The following is a 23,993-nucleotide window of genomic DNA, read 5'->3' on the forward strand; positions in this document are numbered from 1 at the left end:
ATTTAACTATAACCACACAACGAGTCATCTTAACTGTGAGACATGCTGTACGTCTGGGCTGATAGTTAATCACTTACGTGGCCAAGTATTATTGGCCATATGTTACGAGGAGACAAAATGTGGCGGATGCCTGACGGCAGATGCATTGTCGTAGCTGTATGTTGGCTGCATCTCAATAACTAAAATGTCTATTCGTACAATCATGCTAGCCAGAGGACGGAATTTCTTAGTTCCGCCTTTTGACATTGTAGGTAGCAGATTGAGATGACTGTACGCGGGCCTTCGATGCGGCAATCATTTTCTCACGCTATCTCTGTCCTATTCTACTATCATACTGAGCCCATAAACTTGGAAGAATCAGAGCGTCCTGGGCATAGTAGAGCTTGATGGCATCGGGCAATGAATGTTCGTTGAAAACCTCATATGTACTACCTTTCTCTGGAGCAAAAAGCCGAAGTCTAGCCTCTTTGACGCGAACCCAGTCCGACCGTTCATGTACTGATAAAATAGCATTACGCTCGATGTATGTCGAAAGCCCGTTGGCATATCTTGTAGGAAAGGATCACGCTGCTAGTTCCATGAGTTGCAGATCATGGATTCTAGCCAACTTGATCCGGTAACTTCCATAAAGTGCACCTGAGTCGCTGCGGACATCGAAGAATACTTTGGTTACATCATCGCATTCCAAGATGTCCTAGAAAGTACGGCCATTACTCCCGGGAGTTGAAAAGTACTTGTCCCCTAGCGCATTAACGAGATGAGTACACTCGATTGGCACATAATAGACCTACATAATTGAGACGGTTCTATGGCGAGAAAGGTCCACTCCTTTGAGGTCGATAAGAATTGAAGGTTAGAATACTGAACGTTCATCAAAGAGGTCGACTACTTCTGCTACCTTTGGCGCGTCATTGACGAATATTATGATTGATTTGCTTTCTCGCTTAACAGTAGCCAGTTGCTCTGTGACTGTTTCTAGGTTTAACGCCATATCCTGAGAATGGTCTTAGTCGATGTTATAAATACACCGTTCGAGATGGCAGGTGTTGTGCTGGCTTTGAAGCCACGATTACCGGTGCTTGGGCAGGTATTGGTATGCGTCCAGTTATCTCACCCCAATCAGGCCAGATCCTGACATTAGTACCGCTTCAAAGAATAAGCACTAAGCAAGGGTCGATTCCAAATGATTGGTTATAATATCGAAAGAGGGGCATGGCCTTGTAAGTCGATGATTGATGACGGATAGATGGTTTTGGTGGCGTATAGGGTAGTATTTATTGACAATGTTCAGTTGTCTCTTTGTGTTAGGTCATTTTGTCGAAACAACCATCATCAAGCCTTGCAAAGCGCTCCAGACTCGAACTACTTCAGAAGCCCGTTCGTTTCATAACGATGAAGAAATCTCATTTGCCAAAAGATATACATAAGACATATGACACGATCTTCAGCATCGCGCATGGTAACAACTTCATTCCCGGTGCAGTAGAAGAAGAGTTGAGGAACAACGATCAACATATCTTGCCGCAGTGGTTCTTTGAACATCCCAGTAGTAAAACGCTAGAATACAGTGATGAACTCGCCGCTATGAGATATACAAGAGGCTACAATTTCGCGTCAGACACAAGGCGCTTCAGAGTCAGCTTAGAACGCTGACGTCCACGGGCCATTACTCAACTCACCCTCAAGCCTTTTCCAGCACTAAAACACGAGATCATTACACACGCAAACATCATCAAACCCTTCGTCCCTGATGTGCGAACCGATTCGTACTTCAACATGACAAAGTCGAAGATGATTGACTGGGGAGTTACCCTATCGCCCTCAGAAGTGACAACACAACACATCAGCAAGATATTTGACAGCCTCACGCATAATAAACGTTCCATCAACCAGAGGATCTACGGACCTGTTAAGAACAACCCAATCGCAGTATCGATTGAGGTAAAAGTCACAAGCGGATCACTTGAACAAGCAAGAGGACAATTAGGACTTTGGACAGCGGCATGTCATCGACGGATGATTCTGCCTCGCAAGAGCGAGGAGGAGATTATTGCAGTGCCGCTTGTTATGGTTATGGAACATCAGTGGAAACTAATTTTTGCTGTTGGTCGAGGAGATGCAATTGTAAGTTCCGTGCTTATTATATAAAGTTGAGAATACCAACAATTGTAGGATATTGTTGAGGATATAAGAATGGGTGATACGAGAAATTTGCCAGGATTATATCGCATCATTGTAGTCTTGAGAGAATTGGCCATCTGGATAGAGATGGACTATCTTGCTTCGTTGGATAGTTGGCTTGGTCTTGTACCTCCTCCGGATACTGCGGCTGAATTGTAGACGTGTTAGATCGATTGATGTTGATGAACATACAAACTGATCTTGTTCCGGAACTGCAGACGAAATCTAGATTTATGTTCTGCGGCCTCAAAGATCCGTTGTTTGTCTGCCAGCATAGCCGCAAGAGGATATAAATTCAAGGAGTGCAGGTGTCTGTGTCCTTTATAACTGGTGCCGCGGTCCCTAAGACGATTTCCTAGCCGAAAGTTATCCGATATAGCTGCTTGGAAGTCGATTGTCTGCCTGATCTTTAGGGAACCCATTCTGCGACTCGTTTAACAGCGGCCGCGTTTATTACTAAGATCAAGGTCTGCAGAGATATTACCCAAAGTCTAACGCGCGAAAAGGCCTTCTTGGAGCACTACGACAAGGACTATCGCTCGACCTTCGGAGACAACTTGCCTCTCCCACTGACGACACTTTCATACCAACTCAAATTCCTCAAGCATCTCCAAGATCTCCGAAAACCTCTCTACCAGACTCTCCAAACCCTCACAACCAATCCTAGCGAACTGGCCTGCCCCTGGTACGTTTTTGAGTTCACTAAAAGCTTACACTACGATCGAATCCGACCTCTAAAGTTCGGGCTCTATGTCCTAGATCAACTGCTTCTCACGTGTTAGCTTATTTTCTGTTAAGGTCCTGTCGTAGCGTTGTTGTCAGCGACCATGGCGTCATTTCGGAATCGATGGAGTTCTTAACCAGATTTGTCCAGTACCGGCTCGGAAAGACCGTCTGGTTGTCGCCGCTTGGTTTCTAAAAGTTATATGATTTGAGCTGAATGTTGTCCAATGGAGAAAGTACTAGGATATATGTTTAGTCGTTGCAACATGGACTGAGTTGCACATCCTGGTATGGAATATGCCATAAGCACATACGTGACTTGATGGACATATGATCAGCTGGAGGTCGCTCGTGTCAATGAGTAGTCCAAATTCTAATGGAAGAGTGATTAGTACATGGGAGGCGAATGGAATAGAATATCATTTATCTAAATAGTATAGCTAGTGCGCCAAGTTACGCTGTGCTTGCTAGTTGATGTGATACATGGTATGCGATCCCATTTTCCAGTCACTTTGTGATACTCTATCAGTCATATCAATCTGTTGTTTCTGTGTCTCTCCAGCTTGTTGAAGCTGAGACATGTGTAGATATCTTGATTGGAATCAAACATTGATATACCAAAGATGCCAGTATCAATCTTGTGCTATATATATAAATATATATACAAACAGTGCCTCTACTCGGCAACTTAGCATCAAGCAATATTCATGTTCCCAGGCCGTCATTATGTTGTGAGACATATTTTTTAACCTGTTCGCTTTGCAGCTTTATATCACTCTATAGACAGCTGTAAGCACCACTGTGATCGCTCACATAGTGAATATAGCCCAATCTTTAACGGTAAAGTTTAACGGCTTGTGGAATCATTACATAATATTTCAATACGATAAAACAACTATCCCAACCTTATCCCTGCTTACCACACTGAAAATGCATATTTAAATACTAATTGCTTTAAGTGAAAATGGAATGCATTGCTAAAGTAAGGCTTTCGCTTGGCACTGAGACAGCAGGCTGAGAGTTTTATTAATTCTAAGTAATAATATTTATTAAAACTTCATATAGTCAATCGCACCATATCTCGCCTACATTAAAGTAACCTTACTAGTAGTCAGGCTATAAAGCTTTACTAATGACTGAATCTGTTCGACTCGTCTCATCCCTATAATAAAACACGTCCGTACAAACTGATAATGCTTCCCCATCTGTCGTATCACGGCTACTTGGTCGAGCCCATTCAGAACGCATATTAAGTCTCCCTTCTGTATCTTCGGAGGAAATCTTCCAATATAACCCTTCCTCGTGCTTGATATAGAATGATTATAGGGCTTAGACTTTGAACGAAGGGTGTCTGAGTAGTTGTCTTCATTTTCAAATTGGTCCTCATCTACATCGTCGATAGGATCCTTGGGAAGTAAGTAATAGTAGAAGGTAGGGGGGAGTTACTCACTGGAACCTGTGCGAAATAGTCCCGCATGAAGCATAGACGTGCCCAAGCCACTTTACGAGGTAACTTGCTCTCAGGAAGTATACGGCCGAAACGAGCCAAGAATTTGAAAAATTCCAAAGAGTTTTCAATGGCCATATCAGCTAGCGTATTTTCACGCTCAGCAGATGGCTCGAGAAGAGTGTGCAAAGCGGTCAGAGGGTGGCCTCCTGACACATAACTCCTTTGGCGTAGTGCGAAGTCAAAGGCCCAAGTAATTGGCAAGCCTTCTGGATGAAGTAGCTCGGTTTTACCGTAGTCGGAGACCCTCGGGCCTATATTTTCGATATAATCCAGAATAATCACTGAAACCTCCATATCGGGACCGGTTATCTTTGCGTCGGATGCTACTTCGAAGACGCTTCCAAGCCCCACTGAATCTGTGCTAACCACTGCATCTGCTTGTCCCCTTAGGGAAGGCTTTGCTAATGCCTGCCCTGGAAAATTCGGTCCCCATGATGGCATATCTTGGTCAGCGTCCCAGCCGTATCCAACTCCAGCAAATGTGAGAAGGCCCAAAGGTCCCCCCAATGGTCTATCGGACAGGGGCTTATCACAAGAAGCTTTGAGATATTCATCCATGAAATCACGGCTGACAAGTCCCAGACTCTTGTTTGGGCTATAATCGGGTGTGAGTTTGAGATCCGTAAGACCGAGAAACCCGTAATAATAATCCTTAGGGTTTGTCGCACGGGCATCTGGCGATTCCCACCAGATGTTAAACTTCGAGTCACTTGTTCTTAACCAATGACTGCCTGTACCTCCTTTGTCTTGGCGACTGCCAAGGATGTGATGAAGTAGTTTCCAAATTCGCGAATATGCCAATATGACCAACTTGCTCAGACCCGCTTTCTTGGTTAATTTGTAGTTTGATGGATCCTGGATCCACCCTAGCCAAGCTGAAAAGGATTCTAACGTTTCGATTGAAAATGATCGAGGCCCGCAAACAAAAACGGGGTGCTTCGCGAGAATGATTTCTTGTCGTATCCATACGCGGCTCCAGTACGAAATTTCGAAAAGTGCTTGAGCGGGAGTCGCATGGGACTCACCTATAACTCCTTTGACTTCGCCGAGCCACGGTTGATACTTCAGCCAGAATACATTGCAGCATCCCTCATCAAGAACTGCTTGGAGAACATAGTCTTCAACTATTTTCCGGAACTTGTTCATTCTGAAAGATAAAAGGGCTAGGAGAAAACCCACGTGATGGGAGTTTTTGACCAAACTGGCATCCAGTTTGCAGGTACGTTGTCGGAGCTGGTCATGCCAATTTCTGATATTGCGAAACGTATCCTCAAGGTTCTTGTGACAAATTCTCAGCTCTGTACCATAAGATCCGTGCAGCAAATCGTATATCACCACAGTGGCATGCTGAAGGGCGTTTGCAAGTGCATAAAGCCGCGCATCTCCGACCAAGCTAACCTCCACGGAAGATTCGTCAACGACCCGAAGATGCTTAATAGCATCAGTTCTCTTGACGCTCCCTAAACAGACTTGTAGTTGCTCGATGCAGTTCGCGAGGTTCTGATGGTTTTCTTCGTTTCTTGTGTATGTTCCATGGATATATCGCTCATAAGCCACAGTTTCTATGGCGTCTATCGCAGCGAATAATGGGTCACAAGGTAATCCCAGCCAACAGACAACAGCTCCGCTTTTCGAGTAAATTCTTCCCATCATGGCAACTTGGTTGCTCTTCTCAGCTTTGTCATTTTGGTTGATGCAGATAGAATCTACCCATAATTTCTTGCCGGTTGCGTGTTTCGATTCTGTAAGATGATGAGGAGCGTATTTTAAAGCTGAGGCCAGGTTTGTTGTCACCGGGACTTTATCACCGTTGACCAATATAGTCTCTGTGATTTTAGGATCACCCCAAACATAAGATAGTGCATTGAACTTCGTGTGTCTGTTGAGCTCAGCGATTTCTAGCTCACAAGATATCTCTGGCTCGGTCGATAAGATAGTTAACAGCCTAATCTGGCTCCCTGATACTTTTAAGTTGGCATAGGGAGACATCTGAATAAATGACGCAGGACTTCCTGTTCGGAAAGCTTAGGGGTATATAGTTCTGTTAGCCGGGATTGAATGAGCGAAATTTTCTCAACAGATATGATAAGTAACCCACGTTGTAGTTCAAACCTACTCAGGTGTTCATATCATATAATGGCGGTAAATGTACGATAGTTTAAGAATGGGATAAAGAGGGGGAAAAAAGGTTGATTCCAATATAGACTTGCAATAATTTGCTTGGAATTGAATGCCGAATCCCTTGGGCTATAGTAAAGATCTTTTACTTTAGGCACCAAGGCATACTGCTAGGCTGCGAGGCTTATCAGGGCCTAATCAGTAAGCCCGGGAGAGCAATTGGGAATGCGAAAGAAGGTACATCCAATTGTGGGTCAATTTTGCATACACCCGAGCTGGAGCGAAATTCAACACGCTCTGACGCTGGGACGTTAGCCCATATTGAAAGAAATGCTTAGTAACATAATTGTCTGTTCAATGCAGCAGCATTTGTCTAGCTTTGGGGGACGGACTAATTTGGGACGATCTGCCATCTTATTACAACATACAAAAGCAAAACGATCAACAATGGATCTAGAGGTTTGTGTGTACTTCGCAGTTGCATAACTTGAAACAACTAGTCATTATCTTCAGAAAATAGTCCAGCGTTCTCTCGATCGATGTGGGGGAAGAAACCAGTTCATTCAGCAAATGAAACTCGTTACCGAATGTTCGTTATCAGAATCAACCGACTCCGGATGGTAAAGAAGGAGTTGGAGGACAATGAGAAATCTCTAAAGAGGGAGAAAATGAGGAATGGAGATAGGGGAGGACCGGCGGTTTTGAATGAGAAAGATAAGAGGAGGAAGGAGAGTTTAATTCGCAGAGTGAGGATTAGTTGATAATGATGATGATGATGAGGTGATTGGAAGGGTTTGTCGGGAGGCCGTTCCATATCATATCTTCATGAATGACGACCATCAGTAGATGAGATGGAATATATGGGTCCATGTCACCGTTGTCTCGAGTAAGAGTCCCCACTAACCTAGACCGCATCTGGCGCTAAACCCTCTGTATTCCAGTAGTTCTCCCTACCTGCCCAGAGATCTGGTTGGCTGGAAGGAAATGTACAAAACACATACCAGCCTATCTAGATCTGCAATCGAGAGGAAGATTCTTGCTAAACTTTGTTTAATACCCTTTGAAGAACGTACCCTTCTTATCAGTCGATTGTTACATTATGACATCACGTGTGAGACATTAAACATTAAGACTAGAAGTTTCGACCAACCATGTTTATATATTTGTTGATAGGAAGATTGAGGCCAGCCTGGAACTGAGAGGCCAAGTCACATAATATGTGTCATCTGTCCAAGCATTACCATTATGCGTCATCTCAACGCAATTATGGGGCCGGCCTAGGACCTACAGCTTACTACCTACAGACTCGTCCCAGCCCTGAAAGTTGCTAAGCCCTTTCTAAAGAAACTGCCGGGCGGCTCAATGAAGTAGCGTGCTGGTTTGTAATGCTGGACGAACGTGGTCATTCAGAAGCGGCCAGCTTTCAATCAACTCATAACCTCGATGTTCGAGGTTGGGTGTGATAGCGGAAAAGCTGAATAAGCAGCCAATCGCTCTGCAACGCTAGACCTCTTTCTTCCGGATCACCCAGCCCTAGCGTAAAGTGCCTGCGGCCGGGGAAGAGGATACTCTAGCTCAATGATGCTACGATGCCGCCCTATCATTGGTGCCATGACTGCCACTTGCAGAGAGGGAATGACCCGATCCATGTTGGTAACAAGGCGAACTAAATCCCGACCGCGGCTCAAACAGCGGGAAGTGCTGAGGAAATCATTCACAAAATTCAAGGCAGGTAGTTTTTGAGATAGTTTTTGAGACTTATAAAAACTGGTTTGAGCTAGCTCACAAGCCTACTATATCATGTATTTGTACCGGTCCTCACGTCTTTCGTGAAAGTGGATGACACGTTTTTGTTATTGTCTGATGGTTTTTCGTACCTACCCCGTGTTCCACCTCCACTTCGGAAAGGACGACTGCATGCCCACTGACTGACCTCTTCCAGCACGTTTAAGGAGAGTTGTCTAATATAGAGGAAAGAAGGTAAAACAGAAGGGGAAAAGGTAAAGAAAGGATTCAGCTGAAGTTCCAAAGACATTCAAGTTAAAAATAATTGAACCGAAACTACCCTGTATAAGTCAATTAGCGGTTTATTCTAGCTAAAGGAACCTTAAAAGGGTTAAAGCCATATTTGTCTGACTAAGAGAAGATTGGAAAGGGATAATATAAGGCATATACCTAAAAGAGGAGAAGTTGTCAGGCCAGATAGCGAATAGACAACACAATCAGAACACAGATCAATTTCCACATAGGGGTTTAACAGCTTCGCATATTCATATATTATTAATCTCACTTATATACACGCGGATACTCTATAAAGAAAAGAGGTCGAGAAGATATAGTTGCGTATTTCTTTTAATCTAACCAAAGATTATAGAATGCATGGGAAAACGATTTAAGGCTTTGATGAGACCGTGCTTCAAACTAAACCATATATTACCAGTACCCGAAATACAGCGCTCAGAGTTATTTACTAATATCTTAGCTCCCTCTAATTAGAAAAGAAAAAAGAATTTTCCGTAATCCATCTGGTTTTTACTATAATTTATTTACTAAGCACTTGCTTACACCCTTGACAATACCCACTGGAGATTTATAGCACTCAATGAGATGAACTCTCAGTTGAGAATAATAATAGTGGGGACATCTTGAAGCTTAACTGGATATAGTTAATGGCAGCTCGGACTGGAATATAGACCGAGACCGAGAATGAGGATAAATAATTAGTATTTAGGTCGGGACTCGGGAGATGTTTAGGCATAACTTGGAATTTAGTGAATATAAGATTACCAAGCATAAAAGGATGGCTATAGCTCTGAATAAACGACTGCATGTAAGGGGTACTGCGTATGAATATATATAAGCCCCATCCTCCAGATTTTCACATTAAACACATCCTCATCACAATTGCAACTCCTACATACCTTCTCTCACTCTCGGTCGAAAACTTCAATATGAGAATCTGGGCTCTAATCACCCTTTCCCTTGCGGCGTCCACCTATGGTTACCCGTCGGTTAGTTCAAAAACTCATCTCGATGTTAAAAAATACGCCGCAAGAATCGCCGAGCTGTTCCAAGATATCACCATTGAGCTGTTTCCACAGAACGGAAGCACCGATCCTAACATGGCCGACATAAGCAAAAAATGGGAGCAGCTGTTCTCCGAGTTCAAAATTAATTCTCAAGAGGATGCACTAAACCAAACTCGCTGCGCTGATATTACAGTCGTATTCGCCAAGGGAACTAATGAAGGCGGCAATGTTGGCGCCGTCGTTGGCCCACCTTTTCTTGAAGCACTCCGTGAAAAGGCAGGCTCATGGAGTGTTGCTATGCAGGGGGTTGACTACGCTGCAAATGTGACAGGCTTCGCGCTTGGAGGTGACCCCGATGGTAGCTTACAAATGTACGTTGATTCCACATCGTGTAGTTCCCATTTTTGCTAATCATTCCACCATTCAGGGCGTTTGATGTTGCTGCAGTAGCTGTTAAGTGTCCACAGACTAAGATCACAATCTCGGGGTACTCACAAGGAGCACAATTGGCGCATAATGCTGCCAAGTACCTACCCTCAGTCGTACTAAAGAGGGTGAGCTCAGCTGTCACCTTTGGCGATCCGTTCCATCCATCACCACTGAAAGGGCTGGAGGATAGATCTTTGGTCATCTGCAATTCTGGGGATAACATCTGCGCCAGGGGTAGTGAAGTGACCCTGCCTCATTTTGCTTACCCCGGGAGAGTTTATCAGGCGGCGGATTATGTTTTGAAGAAAGCTAAAATTCACTAAAGGCTCGAATACTGGGGTCATTGGATCCGAATAACACGGTCAGAATAGGCTCTAATTTTCCCTTCTCTGCCCTGCTCCCTTCGTGAGGCAGTGGTCCGGCGTGATCATTCATATATCAATTCAAGACTTTAACCCTTCAACACATAACAATCCAGTTCCAGGGATTTATAGTGAGACGTGAACTAGTTTCTATAAAATTGGGGTGCATGTTCATACCAGGAAGAAGCTATTGGTGTTGTAGGACTTATAAAGCTAAGGAATTTACAATTCAAAACGAACGGCAAAGCTGGCGGCTTCATAAGCCTGTTTACAGCGTGAGGTAACTTTGTTAGTAGTTGTCTTAATAACACCTATCTAAGCATGTAGACTAGAAATGCACTGCATTTCCATGTGTTAGATACGTAGCTACATCCTTATTGTCCGTCCCAATTTCACTGAAAGGGGAAATTCTACATGTCTCATTAGCTTATACCCCTGCTAGTTCCTCTTTCAGGGAAAAAGGGACAGTGTTTTCAATCACCCGCCGGTTTTCTTTTAATTAAAACTGCATAATAAATATTCCCAATACGTTACGAGCCGTTGACAACTGCGACCGACAGCCTCGGCGAATCACGCCTGTATGCTAATTAATGAGACAAATGAAGCTAGCTACATATGGCGAGGCTGGGTCACATCTATGGCGTCTGAGCATTCCCATCATGCCCTACTGAAACGCTGCTGTTGGTTGGGCAGGTACATCAAGCACATGTGAAAAGCGAAGCGACTGTCAGTTTTTCCCTCAGCAACCAATATTCAAGACATTATTAGATGTCATTATGCGATGGTCCTTCTTATATTCTCATTAAACCTATCAAACGAACGTACCTCAGCGCAGTAGCACTCTCTAGAGCATGTCTCCTTGAATCATGGCGCCAATCGTCTTTGACGCAACCTTTTTGACTGGGCGACCTGGCAAATTGTCAAACTCTTTATCTCGAGCATTGGGTGCCTTCAGGTGCTGACATAATGGAAGCAGCTGAATTTGGCTCGATAAGACTAGAATAACCCGGGATATAAATCATCAGTATAGCAATAGTTTTTCCTGTCTCTGCATGAATTTTTTCGTGTATCGTGTTATTCCCGGGTTTTGGTCAGGTCCGTCCTGTGGGCTGATACTGCCCGCGGAACGGTTCTATTGCCACCGATACATGTACGAACATTGAGGGTAAGGCCGCTTACAAGAAGGTTTAGTGTGATCCTATTGGACTTCGTGACAATCGAATGTAGTGGGAAGAACATAATATGCTATGTACCTGCATTAGTATCCGTCATTTGATATCTACTATATCTTCTAACATATCTATGGCATTTCTATCTGCTATTCAATTGTGTAAGCTAGGTCGGTGATATGAGGAAGACTGCCATTCAGAAAGATCATAACCATGTTCATTTCCGGCAAGATAACCCGACTCGGGTTCTGAATCAACCTTACTCTTTCCTCTTACCAGCCTTCGAGCCCTCCTCGACCAACTGCGGTAGTCATTTGAGTAAACTCTCTTGTGTTTTGACCAAGTCCGGGGGCCACCTATCAAAAATTCTTCTGTAAACAGCAATGATGAGCAATCATAAATCCCAAACGTCAGGGCATCCTTAGCTAACTGCGTAGAGTATTCGAGACTTGTGATGTCGTCTGAATCATGCATCCAAGCCGCTGGCACGTCGCAGATGGAGATACCGACATAGTCGTGCTTGTCCATTCCAGTGTACACACCGAAACGGTAGATTCTATTGGCCAGCAGAGCCTGGGACTTCAGGTGGTCTTCCGTGTCCGAGATGTTCTGGAGCCACAATTCGGGACACTTCAGGATATGGCTCTGATGGATGAGCATTCCGAAGTCCATTAGGGTAAACATGCGTCTGCAAGTCCGAACCGCTCCTCGGGGCCTCAAGATCCAGATGCTAATGCAATACAGAATCATAATAGAGAATGCTGCATAGAAATTGCGCAATTGGACTGTGACGGTATAGCCACTGTCGGCCTTGTCGCCAAAGACAAATAGACGTCCAACGATGATGAAGACAGAGTTACAAAGCGTCGCAAGAATAGTACCAAGAACGACTTGATAGTGGCCCGCTCTCGTGGCTGTGGCGATGCAGCTTACAACGTTAAGAGATACGTAGTCAAGTAACATGCTGCTGTGTGCCGTTGCGCCTATGACTTCTGCCTCCTTTGGGCACAGGCGCCTTCGGTCATTGTCAGGCAGGTGTTTGATCATGTTCCGGACAGGCGCCATGGAGCGGTGATAGATATCGGCATGTATGATGCTGCTGTTAAAGATACCAAAGAGCATGGCTGGCAACAATGAGAAAACAAGACCACGGATGGAAATCGGAATAAAGTTTGTCTTTGACGAGGCGTGAGCGATATGGCGAAGCGGGAAATAGAAAGGACGATAGATATCACCCCTGCTCCAAGCAATTGAGGCTGCGGCCAGGGTGATGGTTCCCACTATTGTAATAGCCAGAAGGTAAGAATTGGAAATGCTGTAGTTCCAAATTCGATTTATATCAGGTCGTCGGTTCCTCTGTTGAAGTGATGATCGTGGTTCATAGCGTAGAGAGCTGAGCCTGCCGATGGCTGCTATTGGTTCTGTAGTTGGGATAGTTTGCTGACCATTGTCGTTGTTTCCATCGGTTAGACTGATCGAATCCTCATCTATCTGGTAGGTTTCCTGCGGCCTGGACCGAGGTAGGAAGCGAACACCGTGAATAATCATATTGGTACCCTGTTCTTTCCAGTACCCTAGTCGCAGAAGTAACCCTTCTTCTTGCATGTCGTGATGGCCAAGTCAAGAGCCCATGGTTTTTGGGTGGAGATATCTTTGAACTTATGGAGAATGTTGGACCCTTGGATGAGAGCCAGTTGAGCAGCAAGAGTGGAGGGGCTCCATTTTAAACCTGTACGATTCTTGCTTAGATGCAGTGCAATGGATATAGTAACAACAAAGAGCCAGAGATAGACAGCCATAGCGATGATGCAAAATAGTATTGAAACCCGGATTCGCCAGCCTGATGCATCCTTGACAAGTTGGAAGATACCCGATTTAATTGGAGTCAGAATGGTTGTGCATATAACACTTAAGTTGAGGACGAAACTGAGGTAATCACTTGAGTTCCAAAGTCTCTGAAGAGCACCGAAATGGACTGTCCCGCCTGGAATTCCTGTCAGCGGCACGTTGAGAAAGGTTGGTCTGTCATACGATAAATGTCCATTGCCGTCTTGAGATAACGAGATGTTGGCCATCCGGACATAAGGTATGATGCAGTTGTACGACTGGAGCGTGCCCCTCCAAAGAACCGTTGTAAGGAAACCGACTATACCGGGGGAATACGACCACAAGTTATAACCGAATCTCGATTCGAGGTGAAACCATGACGGCTGTATCTCGCCGAAAACGGCTAAGGCGGTGACACCGGAGAAGCAAAGGACAAACCAGATGGTAAGGAACATCAGGTAACAAAATTCAAGCGCTGGTGGTCGGAAGTTGAGTTCTGGAAGTTCTGGATGCTGAGCAAAATCTTCGTCACTGAGCGGAATGAAGCGGTCAGGCTGGTCTTTCCCACTTTGTTAGCGAAAAGCGTCTTTTCTAACTCTCGAATTGATGTTATTTTGATTCTTACATATATTGGTCGGGACTGGACTATCCGAGGTATCGTCGGCTGGATAGTTAAATTGTTGGTTGTTTTGGGTGACGGTCGAACGGTGATTAGACATATTGCCTGAAAAGGCTGGCGCAGCGCTGCTGTTGCCATTAGCTGGCAGGGTTTGCAGAGGCACGGCTTCCATGATCTTAGGATCTTTCTACTGTTGGCTTTTGTCGCATCTACTATTCATGAATATTTACTCTTTTGAGGTTTTCGTGATGAGTTGAGATATCGCTGTCTGGATATTGATGTTCCCGATAACTGGACGTATCTCCTAAAGTGCATTTCCCAGACGACGACAGATGTAGGAACCCCTGCTTTAAATCCTCGATCTCTCAAGGACCGAGAGGCCTGAGATGCCTCATCTTACTTCATGGCTTAAGCTATTGGTATTATTGGTACGCCACACACGCTCTGCCTCTTCAATAATCCACCGGGGATGTGCGGCTGTGTCAGTAAAAACTGAACTTAATAGCCACGCCATTACTGCTAGAAAGAATATAGGTTGTCGTAAATCTAGACTTAAGCCTTGCCGGCAAAACAGAATTTCCATTTCCAGAATAGCCTGCGCCTCCGCATACGCTTTGTTAAACAGCTCGCCGCTATCAGACGGAGGCCAGCAAGGCACAAGGCACTTTTTGTGTGTATCTACTGCTGATAGGCTGCCTTTACCTGAGGTACATCTGTACATACAAGCAAACCATTATTTGTGGCTTAGGAGAGGTAGTACGTGTTGTGAATTTAGCGAGTGCGCTGACGTAACACCCCGAATACCTGGAAGATCCAGCACAATTCACCACAGCTTCCTCCCGTAACGCCCGCCTCAGACATCCACATTAGCTGTCATCCTTTGTTATAAGTTTTTGCACCTGATTAACCTACTTACATCGCCAACATTTGAAACACAGCCGAAATTAGCCCTAGGAGACTCTATTTCCGAAAGCCCTTCCCCATCATTTGACCTGCAAACACAGGCCTTGTCGTGTCAAGTCCCTTTTGTCAGTATCATCCACCCAGAATAGAGTAGAGGGCACTTGCTGAGATTTTCAAGCCTCTGGAAAACCACCGGCTGAAGATTTTACTGCATCATTCACCACGCACCGTTGTAGTCAATTTAATACCACGTCACTCGTGGAAGGGATTTCCATGACGTCACTGACCGAAGATATCGCTTATCTTATCAGCTGATACAGATTGCCTTTAGGCCTGATGCTCAAGCAGCATTTCTTTACCATATTGGCGAAGCGTGTTACAGACATCAGGTATGACTTTGAGTCTGGTTTGATCTTCTTTGTTGACTCAATTCAGACTTGCCGCAGTGTGGAAGCAAGATGGTCCCATTGGAACAAACAAACAGAGAGTATTGCAAGAGGCGGCGTAAAAGATGTCGAACTTATAGGGACTACGCTGAGATAGGGCAGTGTTCGAAATGGATATCCAAATCATAACGCCGGTATATCGCTCGTTAGGGATATAATCACAGTATAAGAAGGGCTGCCGTTAACAAAACTGTTTAGCAACGGAAGTCAAGTCATGATTTAGTCCGTGGAAATGTTCTGGTTTGGCGTTATAGCTATTGTGAACCTCCATTCCATAAGAGCAAAGACGCTGGTTCTTCGATCATAAGTAAAAACGGTCGAGAAGCATGCAAAGAGTGTGTCATGGTAAGCGCGAGGCCGACAGAAGCGAGGATGGTTGCCGTATTATAGGGTTGTAGATTCGATAATGCGATGGAACACGAGGACGGGCGGAGCGATGCGGGCTTGAGCATAAAATTGATTGGGGGTAGTGCATGATTATCTTGGTAGCATGCAAGAAGGTTATTTAGTTAGATGAGAGTAATGAGCGTTAATTGGAGAGTGATATGAGTATTGAACTGGAAAATGTTGGTCAAAGACAAGGATAAGACATGTGGCGGGGTTTTTCTGCAACCAGATAAAATATAACTACAGCATTGGAGAGCCATTTTGCAAATGTATAAATTTTATTATATATCATGAGCTATGGGAATTGGTTTGTGTTGTATAGGCTATTAGCCGATTTAAGAAGTGTGTATCTCACTGCTGGGATCCGTTGGTGTTCGTAGGGTGGCCTTGGACAATGAAGTCTTCAGGCCAGAACTTGAGCTCGACGCTATTGCCGGAAGCCTCCACCACATCGTGCAGGCGGACTGATTCAGGCGGGTTGCTCTGGATGAGAAGGATGCCGTCGTCGCGCGACTGGGGGTCTTCTTGAAGCCATTCACTAAAGCCATCCAAAGTTTTATGTCGACCTGACTTGAGGTAACTTTCTAGACGGCGGTAGAGCTTGGGCCATAAGACCGCCTCTCTCAGGCTTGCCAAGATTGGCGTCTCAAGGATGAGCGGATCTCCTGGGAAACCCTTCGATCGTGGCCAGGCGCCCTTGTTTGCCCTGCGGGCAGCTTTTGACTTGGTGGCCAAATGTTCGCGTATATTCTCCGGTAGAGTGTCGTAGAATGCTGGGAAGACATATCCCTCAGAGAGCAGAGCGGTGTTGACAGATTCATTTACCAGGCCTTCATCTAGGGAGATGTCAGAGCCATCCGAGCCGTGCACGCTACCATCGCCTTTGTAGACGAAGCCAACTAGCCGTGTGCCAAAGCTGTCAAAACCATTGGACGATACATGCCCAATGACTTCTTGATCGCCAGAACTGATAAAAAACGGGGGGTCGCCAGTATATCTGACACCCGTAAACCCGAGCATATGCAATAGCTCGTCACGAGCGGCTGTGGCGCCCATTAACTCTTGGTTTTTTTCCAGTGCATCAACCGCTTCCAAGCGGATATTGACACCTTTATCGTTGATGGAGCTACCAGGAGATCCTCTTCGCAGCTCTTCGACGAAACCAGCGTTGTCAGGCTTGAACCTGATGGTATCGCCATCTGGCTGCATACGGTTTGCGATGATGAACTTCCCGTGTAGAAGCTTGAACATCTTGTACGTGCTTTTCAAAGATAATGCTTAGTTAGAATAAAATGTGTTTTTTGGATGTGCAAGGTGAAAGGAATGATAAGCCGTGCAGAGAGGCCATATATATACTTGGCGAGTACCTTTAACATCATATTGCTGGGACAAGATTTCTATAACAACATGTCCCAAAGCGAGCATTCACCGTTATTGAATTTAATGCAGTGACACCGATGTCCATTGCATGCGCCAGGAACACCTCCACAAGTTCAGCTCCAGTTGAGCGGAATGTGACACGTATGTTTGTTGGGCTGAGAAGAAAGCCGAGATGAGAGTCTAGACCAGCTTTCAGGTGGCGGCTAAGAGATGTCAGCATGCGACAAAACGCCATCAAGCCTAATCACTAATTTCGTATGTAAATGACGTATCAACCTTCGATGTGGTGCCAGTTACCGTGCACTTACATGTCAGTTCAGATTCAACTATTTTTGCAAATGAACCAGTTTACCAGGCATGGGATGTGGACGATCTCTGCTGCTCAAGGTTTTGGGCACTAAAGCGTAACTGAATACTGCCAATTGGAAGTTACACTGCGATGCCCTCCGCGTTTCTACGGAAGGTGAGCTGGGTCGCCCTCCCTACATATGATTGTGATTCAGCCGCATTATTCGCGGAAATGGAAGAAGTGTTGCTTGCTGAGAGGCTGAAACAAGCTCAACCCAGTCAATACCTGCAAACTAGACGATGACGATCTTCATTCGCTTTGCCCACTCAGGGTTGATTCGCTCAAGCAGGATTTACTGCCGACTGTGGCGCTCCCAAGGCCGGCTATGAGACAAGTCCTATTGGTTTAGAACCTAGAGTGTTGTGATGTACAGCTTCTCTGGCATTATCTGCGACAAGTCTGCCTTGCCGTTTTAAATTTGAACCCATCTCGAAGCGGGACGCTGTTGGACCGAAGCTACCCTGCACAAGGTAGTTAGCGGTTCGTTTTAACTATACGAGCCTCTGAATGGGAATCGGCATAATCATTTGACTAAAGAAGACTTCATTTATAATAGTATAAGGAATCAATCCAAAATAAGGCTATCTATCAAGCTAGACAAGGCTTTCAGACAAAACACAAGCCCAATACAAATCAATTCTACCAAATGGGTTTAGCATTTATCATACCCACTATGGCACGTAACAACAGTTTTCTAGACAAGGATTGAAAAATCCTTTTTCGCAACTTGGGCAACTTGAGTGAGATGAGTGTGTTTTTAACCGGCTGTATGTCCGGGGGTCTCACTCCGTTGAAAAACAACGACTCCCTACCGTCATTCCAACCGGGTAGCTGAGCTGAGGTGGAACATTTGAATTAAAGGAGTGATTATCATAGCCAATCTGGTCGGGTACCCTTCCTTGCAAGTCAGTAGAGCATGTGGGAGCTGGAGTAAAAGCATGAGTCGAAAAGCGGCTAGGGGACAATGACTTACCATTCCATGGGCAACTCTTAAATTGGAAGAAATGACCTTTACAAGTGCCGATCCACTCCGCGACGTATTAAGATAGCGTTAGATGATAACTTAAATGGAACCACATAGCAATCTGATCGGGTTCGGCACTGTAAGGGACAATACAATTGCGTTTTACTTTCATGAAACGCTGTGTCAACCTTCTCTCCCGTCTAAAACCTTGGTCTCCCTACTTACATCACGCGGCCCATGCACCGCGGCCCCGAAGAGCAAATAACAAAACTGCTACAGCTCTAAAAGCTGACTGATCTGAGACATGCCAACCTTGGCGTATTTGCAGCTCACAGATCATGCCATCTGGGAACACTGTACAGAGGTCAACGGCCAAATGACAACGCCACGATGAAAGAGGCATAAGTGGAAGTAGTTGTTTATTCGTGAGTCCGTCATTGACCGGCCAGTTGTCTTAACCCATGGTGAGACCAATCGACGCCTGTGTGAAGCGTCCCATTAAAGGCACATGAGACAGGCTATGGACGGAGTTGTCAGTTGAGGACGATGATACGTAAGTGACGACAGGCAACACCGATGATGCAAGGGGTCACAAAGGCTCTCTCACAATGAGTGAAAGCGGCAGCAGTAGTATATGGGAGAGCTCGTAAGGATATCGTGGATATGTAAATCCGTGTCTTCTCCGTAGGTCACTGGCTAGCTAGCAGTGGGTCGGTCACTAGCTATTCGCGGCTGCTATCCATGTCGCCAAAAAGACGAATCCGTGAGAGCGAGGCGATGGGATATTCCAATAATGGCTTCCGTTTGAGGTGGTATTCAGGCAAGGAAGGCAAATAGGGTGCGCATGAGATTGCCAAGCGAGAGTCCTCGAAAGTGAGTCGATTGCTGGCTGGCAACGTTTGGTGAACGGATGGGAACGGCGTCTGTCGGTCGAGAATCTGTGGTGGGTACTGACGCAATCGTTTTGCCTTGTAAGGCGAAAAAGTGCCCCGCCAACAAGCAAGTAAGTTCTTTTGCATCGACAAACATATGATAAGCATCAACGCTCAAAGCGAGCTGGGAGGTGACTCCCTCTTACCGACTCGGCTCAAGTGGAGTCGCTAGAGGATTTCCTCACACGAGACCAACATATTCTCCCAACCAAGATTCCAAACCCTCCGCCCTCGACATTTTCTAGGGCGCAAATACAGGGCCGGCTTGATTAAATGCTTCTGGTCCTGACGCTGTGGTAGAGGGTAAGGACCGACCTGCAATTTTTGATTAAGTTGAACTGTTCCCAAGATAAGGACTGTAGCTTGGACGTATGTAAGTAGTAAATACTAACCATGGTGCTGGGTGGAAGCAATACTGCTGGACAAAAGCATTAGTGCTGGGCGGAAGCGGTTAGTGGTGCTGAGCAGAGGCAATAAGTAATGCATTTCCGTACCACCTTCGAAGTATTACATGTTGGATTATCGTTTGTGCCGAGTGGAATCAGCAGCCACTGAATTTCAATACTTAGCGGAGACATCAGATGCTGCATATCAGTGCTAGCTCATTTCCTACTGGTGATTTAATGGCCGAACTGAATTGATCAAATTAATTGAATCAATTGAGGTAGCGTGATGGTCGACTTTTAGTTAGGAACTTGAGATTTTGGCACCGTACCTGCCCACCTAAGATTCTGTATCTGGGTAGAGCAGAATGATTCCATTCCTTCACTTACCCGACAAGATCGAACATTACCTCAGGTCACTGATTGTATCTCTTGGCAGGATGGAATGCAAAATGGGGCTATATAAGATAAATGATGATGTCTGGGCAAGATGAGATCAAGATCAAGCAAGATCAAAGAATAAAGAGGAAACAATGGGAAAGCCAAACAAAAGTACAGGCCTTCTGTATGCCGGTGATGCCAGCACTGACGATAAGGACGCGCTTGCGAAAGACATCATCAACGTATGGTTCCGAGCGGACACGTTCCTCGTAGCCAATCTCAGATGCTGTGAAGCCCGAAAGATTGCCGTATCCATCGCTATCGAGGGTTCCAGCGTCGAAGGTAGATAACGTCTGAGCACGATGGTTTAAGACGAGATTGGTTTCAGCCATTGTGTGCTTGTAGAAACCTTCCATAAGGCTACCATGCTCAACCAGCCCGGCTTTGTATGCCGCTCTACTCCGCATCTGGATCATAAGTGTAAGATGATTGGCTTTGTAGAATGCCCCCGGTAGTGCTTGAGACTCTTTACTGCTACTGTGACTTAAAGCTCCTGAAAATTAGCGGCAGCCAGCTAGCCACTGAAAAGACTACCTTTATTTAAGGCACCAGAGGAACTTAATTCTAGCTTAAGCTGCTAATGAATATTTTCTCAACATATTGACAACACAACGCTCTCAATATCTTTCATTACTAACACTAGGGTTCTATATATAAGTTATAGGTAAACGAAATCGGCTTTTTCTTTTCTTTTCTCTTTTTTCATTCTCATCTCCAAAAATCAGAGATCGTGGTGAACGAGAGTGGGACGTTTGCTCGATGTTAGATCATTTGTTCCAATCGGCCGCTGAAGAATTAGGTACGTACGCCCAGCCATTCCCTGTGGCAGGTCCTACTACCACTATTGTTTTCTTGCAAAGTACTAAGCAAGTGCAAAGCGTGGATTTGATCTTCTCCATCCCAGCATCACCGTATTCCCCCAAGTCGACCCCAACCCTCTAGTTACTTAATATCCAATTCTTCCTTGCCGTCAGGCTTATTCGAGCCGCTCGCCTCATTTGCAAGGACAGGTGAGTAGGCAAGCAGTCCTGGGCCTCTGTTGGGGACTTTCACTAATAACTAGTTAGCAGCCACGATTAGATTGAGAATCTGGCCAGTCTCGCAAATACACTCACGACAAGAGCGGCGCCGGGTAATTCCCCAGCCGTTGTGCTTCTTGGCTCTAAGGCCTCAGCGTCCGGGCAAAGATCTTGCCAACGCCACGTCCTAAATCTCCGTAGCAGACACTATATCTCAGCTCATGAGGAACCGGATACATCCTATCACTATCATTACTGGATACCGACCTGCCCTACGAGATGCTATCAAGTACCTGAACAAGACTGTTAGCATCAAGCTTGAGGACCTTGGCAGCGATATCCTCATTAAATCATCGCAACATCTATGTCCAGCAAGACCATTGGGGCCGACTCATATTTCTTCGCTTAGAACAAGACGAGAAGAATATGGCATAGCGGAGGATGTAATAGATGAAAGTGGGAGAGATGCGTTGGCGAGAGGCAACAAAGAACACTAGCATTTACTACCGCCGACTGGGTTCTCTCCATGGAGAGCAAAGGATAAATAAGATCATAAATTACCACCCTTGACATAGGAGACTGTATTCTAAAGCGACAGTGTATACTAAGTGTGATGATCCACGAGGCTCGATTTCAGTCGCGTTACAATACCTTACGTACGCAAATGCATACCAGCAGAATTTACCCTCTTCAAGCACCAAAGTACCTTATGCCCAAAATACATGCCCTGCACTCTGTATGCCTACCAAAAACTGGAATGGAGAAGTAATAGCCAAAAGGTATTTCTTATGGTGGCAGGGGATAAAACCAAATACGATCTTGTGTAGGTAGAGGTGAGAGTCGCCTTGCAGGGATTCGGGCCTATGCCCTGCATGGTTTATGTAGAAACTAAGCACAGTGTCTAGTACGGCCAGTCAGTTTCGACATATCAAAGACCCACATACGCATCACAGCACGACGCAACGCGATGCGTTCAATGCGTGTCATTCGCATCACTTGTTGCGGTATGTCCTGACTCATTACCCACCATCCTAAATCATCAATCTCAAACAGCTTAGCTCCGCGATGCAACGTAAAGCAAGGAGCTAATAATGCTCAACTTTAACTGCAAGACCTGTACCAGGTGAAGGCTAATCGTGACGACATTATACGCCACACACGATCTAGCTGAAAGCCTCTATACTTGTTGGTTAGAGGTCACCTGCTACCTTTCGTCAGCAGTCTAGTTCTTCCTGGTTGAATTGGGTTTACTATGTAGGCCATAGTAAACTGCTAACCTTATTTCTCAATGCAATGAGCACTCTCTAGAGAATCAGATGTGTAGGATAGTGTATTAGACATTATAAGCCTTTTGAAAAGCCAATTCTTAAAAATAAATATAAGATAGTAATAGCCAGCTCTTCAAATATGCAATTCTTTCTTAAAAATGTAGGAATAACTTAACCCATTAATTGCGGCTATCTTCTCATGGGTTTAAAAAAAGGTTCCCGGTGTCTTCACTTACAGACTTATTATGCTTAGTCTTTGTTATTTACTAAACTTCAGTTTCTTCTCCCTATATTATACATATTAAGCATTTATTACCTAAAGTAACTTATTATACCCTAAAAATTGCTATCCCTATCTATATAAAAAGAGAATATTAGCTTCCTAGTAATAAATATACTTAGCCTTACCTCTGACTAATAACTTTTAACTTATAGTAATTAAAAAGATAATATACCTTTAAGCACATTTTAGTTTTATTAAATTATCTGATTGCTTATACGTTAATGATATTTCTTATAGATAAAGAGATAATAAGATATCTAGCTATAAGTAATAAAAACTTGATTTTATAATACTATTAAATATAATAGTTTCAGATATATTACTGGTAGTAGAATAGGCACTAGAGGTAATAGGCCTAAAATATTCAAGGGAAATACTAGTTTATCTTAATATAAGGCATAGATAGAGATACTAATTATCTAAGCGCTTTAAGCAATTGCATTAAGCCTATTAATCCGGATTAAGGTCTAAAGCAGGGATAGGTTAGGGGACTTGAGCAAGTCGTAAGCCTGAGCATGCCACTTTCGAGCAATTGTTTTGGATTGCTTCTCGTTCGTCTGAATTATTCATTGCTCTTGATGTCATCTGCAACTGGCTGACGGTTTGCTCACTGGCGTTGGTCCAAGTCGGGGATGTGCGAGATGTATAGAATACACAACTACGGTCACTATCTGTTCTACACCAGTTTGGACCGTACGCTGTTCGCCAAGATTCTGATTTCTCTATCATCGCAACATGCCAAGGGACCAGTAAAACTCATCGTGAATGGCACCTTGACGTTAACTGACGACTTTGCTTTGTCTCCGGGGCCCAGTACCATACGGACCTGGTTCATGCACCCAATCAAGCAATTCGGTTCTATCTGCTTGGTTGTTGGTTGTCATGAAGCAGTGCATCTTCTACCTTCAGAAGTGTATTAGTAGCTTGAGATCAGCGATTCAGTGCAAATGATTACAAACGATTGTATTCCTCGGTGAAATTATGATTAGTATTCATGTTTCGGTTTGGACGCTCCGCTCTGCATGGTTCAAGAATGAAGGACCAACAGCATATGCCAACAATGCTGTTCAACCAACAACCATCAAGTCAGCCAATCGGTGAGCTGGAAAACATTCGTTGGCTCTAAAAGCAAGACTGAACCTACCCCACAAGGCCTGGAGCCCTGACCAAAGATGTTCTGTTAATTTTTCTTTTCTCATTTTTACCACTGAATTTCTGTGACTCCATGACCCGATTTCGTTGTGCAAACAAGTAACTCTCTCTATAGAGTC

At 44.7% G+C, this 23,993-nt stretch overlaps 6 protein-coding genes across 6 annotated transcripts; 3 read left to right on the plus strand and 3 right to left on the minus strand.

The window, feature by feature from the left end:
* Positions 1-1,212: 1,212 nt before the first annotated feature.
* Positions 1,213-2,471, plus strand: EDB82DRAFT_578553 (uncharacterized protein; the record flags this gene model as incomplete). Its single annotated transcript, XM_025736639.2, has 4 exons — positions 1,213-1,220; positions 1,449-1,635; positions 1,687-2,124; positions 2,173-2,471. The coding sequence occupies 4 exons, from the start codon at positions 1,213-1,215 to the stop codon at positions 2,338-2,340; spliced, it is 801 nt and encodes a 266-aa protein (XP_025591580.2). The 3' UTR covers positions 2,341-2,471.
* A 1,463-nt stretch (positions 2,472-3,934) lies between these two features.
* On the minus strand, positions 3,935-6,701 carry EDB82DRAFT_510914 (heterokaryon incompatibility protein-domain-containing protein; the record flags this gene model as incomplete). The annotated part of the gene is made up of 2 exons (XM_065608870.1): positions 4,355-6,701; positions 3,935-4,310 (listed from the first exon to the last, which is right to left on the minus strand). Coding segments are annotated over exons 1-2 (2,365 nt in total), but the record flags the coding sequence as incomplete, so codon positions are not given.
* Positions 6,702-9,483: 2,782 nt separating this feature from the next.
* Positions 9,484-10,313, plus strand: EDB82DRAFT_437250 (cutinase-domain-containing protein; the record flags this gene model as incomplete). The annotated part of the gene is made up of 2 exons (XM_065607764.1): positions 9,484-9,932; positions 9,989-10,313. 2 exons carry the CDS (start codon positions 9,484-9,486, stop codon positions 10,311-10,313), a joined length of 774 nt encoding a protein of 257 aa, XP_065463048.1.
* Positions 10,314-11,426: 1,113 nt separating this feature from the next.
* EDB82DRAFT_547720 (uncharacterized protein) lies at positions 11,427-14,139 on the minus strand (the record flags this gene model as incomplete). Its single annotated transcript, XM_065609505.1, has 5 exons — positions 11,427-11,597; positions 11,798-12,942; positions 13,057-13,116; positions 13,251-13,907; positions 13,974-14,139. 5 exons carry the CDS (start codon positions 14,137-14,139, stop codon positions 11,427-11,429), a joined length of 2,199 nt encoding a protein of 732 aa, XP_065463049.1.
* Positions 14,140-16,049: 1,910 nt separating this feature from the next.
* EDB82DRAFT_560460 (uncharacterized protein) lies at positions 16,050-16,954 on the minus strand (the record flags this gene model as incomplete). Its single annotated transcript, XM_025736645.2, has 1 exon — positions 16,050-16,954. The coding sequence occupies one exon, from the start codon at positions 16,952-16,954 to the stop codon at positions 16,055-16,057; it is 900 nt and encodes a 299-aa protein (XP_025591585.1). The 3' UTR covers positions 16,050-16,054.
* Positions 16,955-21,334: 4,380 nt separating this feature from the next.
* EDB82DRAFT_284912 (uncharacterized protein) lies at positions 21,335-21,802 on the plus strand. Its single transcript, XM_065607394.1, has one exon. The coding sequence runs from the start codon at positions 21,393-21,395 to the stop codon at positions 21,666-21,668; it is 276 nt and encodes a 91-aa protein (XP_065463050.1). The 5' UTR covers positions 21,335-21,392; the 3' UTR covers positions 21,669-21,802.
* The last annotated feature ends 2,191 nt before the right edge of the window (positions 21,803-23,993 follow it).

The sequence above is a fragment of the Fusarium venenatum genome, assembly GCF_020744135.1.
Source record: "Fusarium venenatum strain MPI-CAGE-CH-0201 chromosome Unknown EDB82scaffold_4, whole genome shotgun sequence".
Taxonomy (NCBI): domain Eukaryota; kingdom Fungi; phylum Ascomycota; class Sordariomycetes; order Hypocreales; family Nectriaceae; genus Fusarium; species Fusarium venenatum.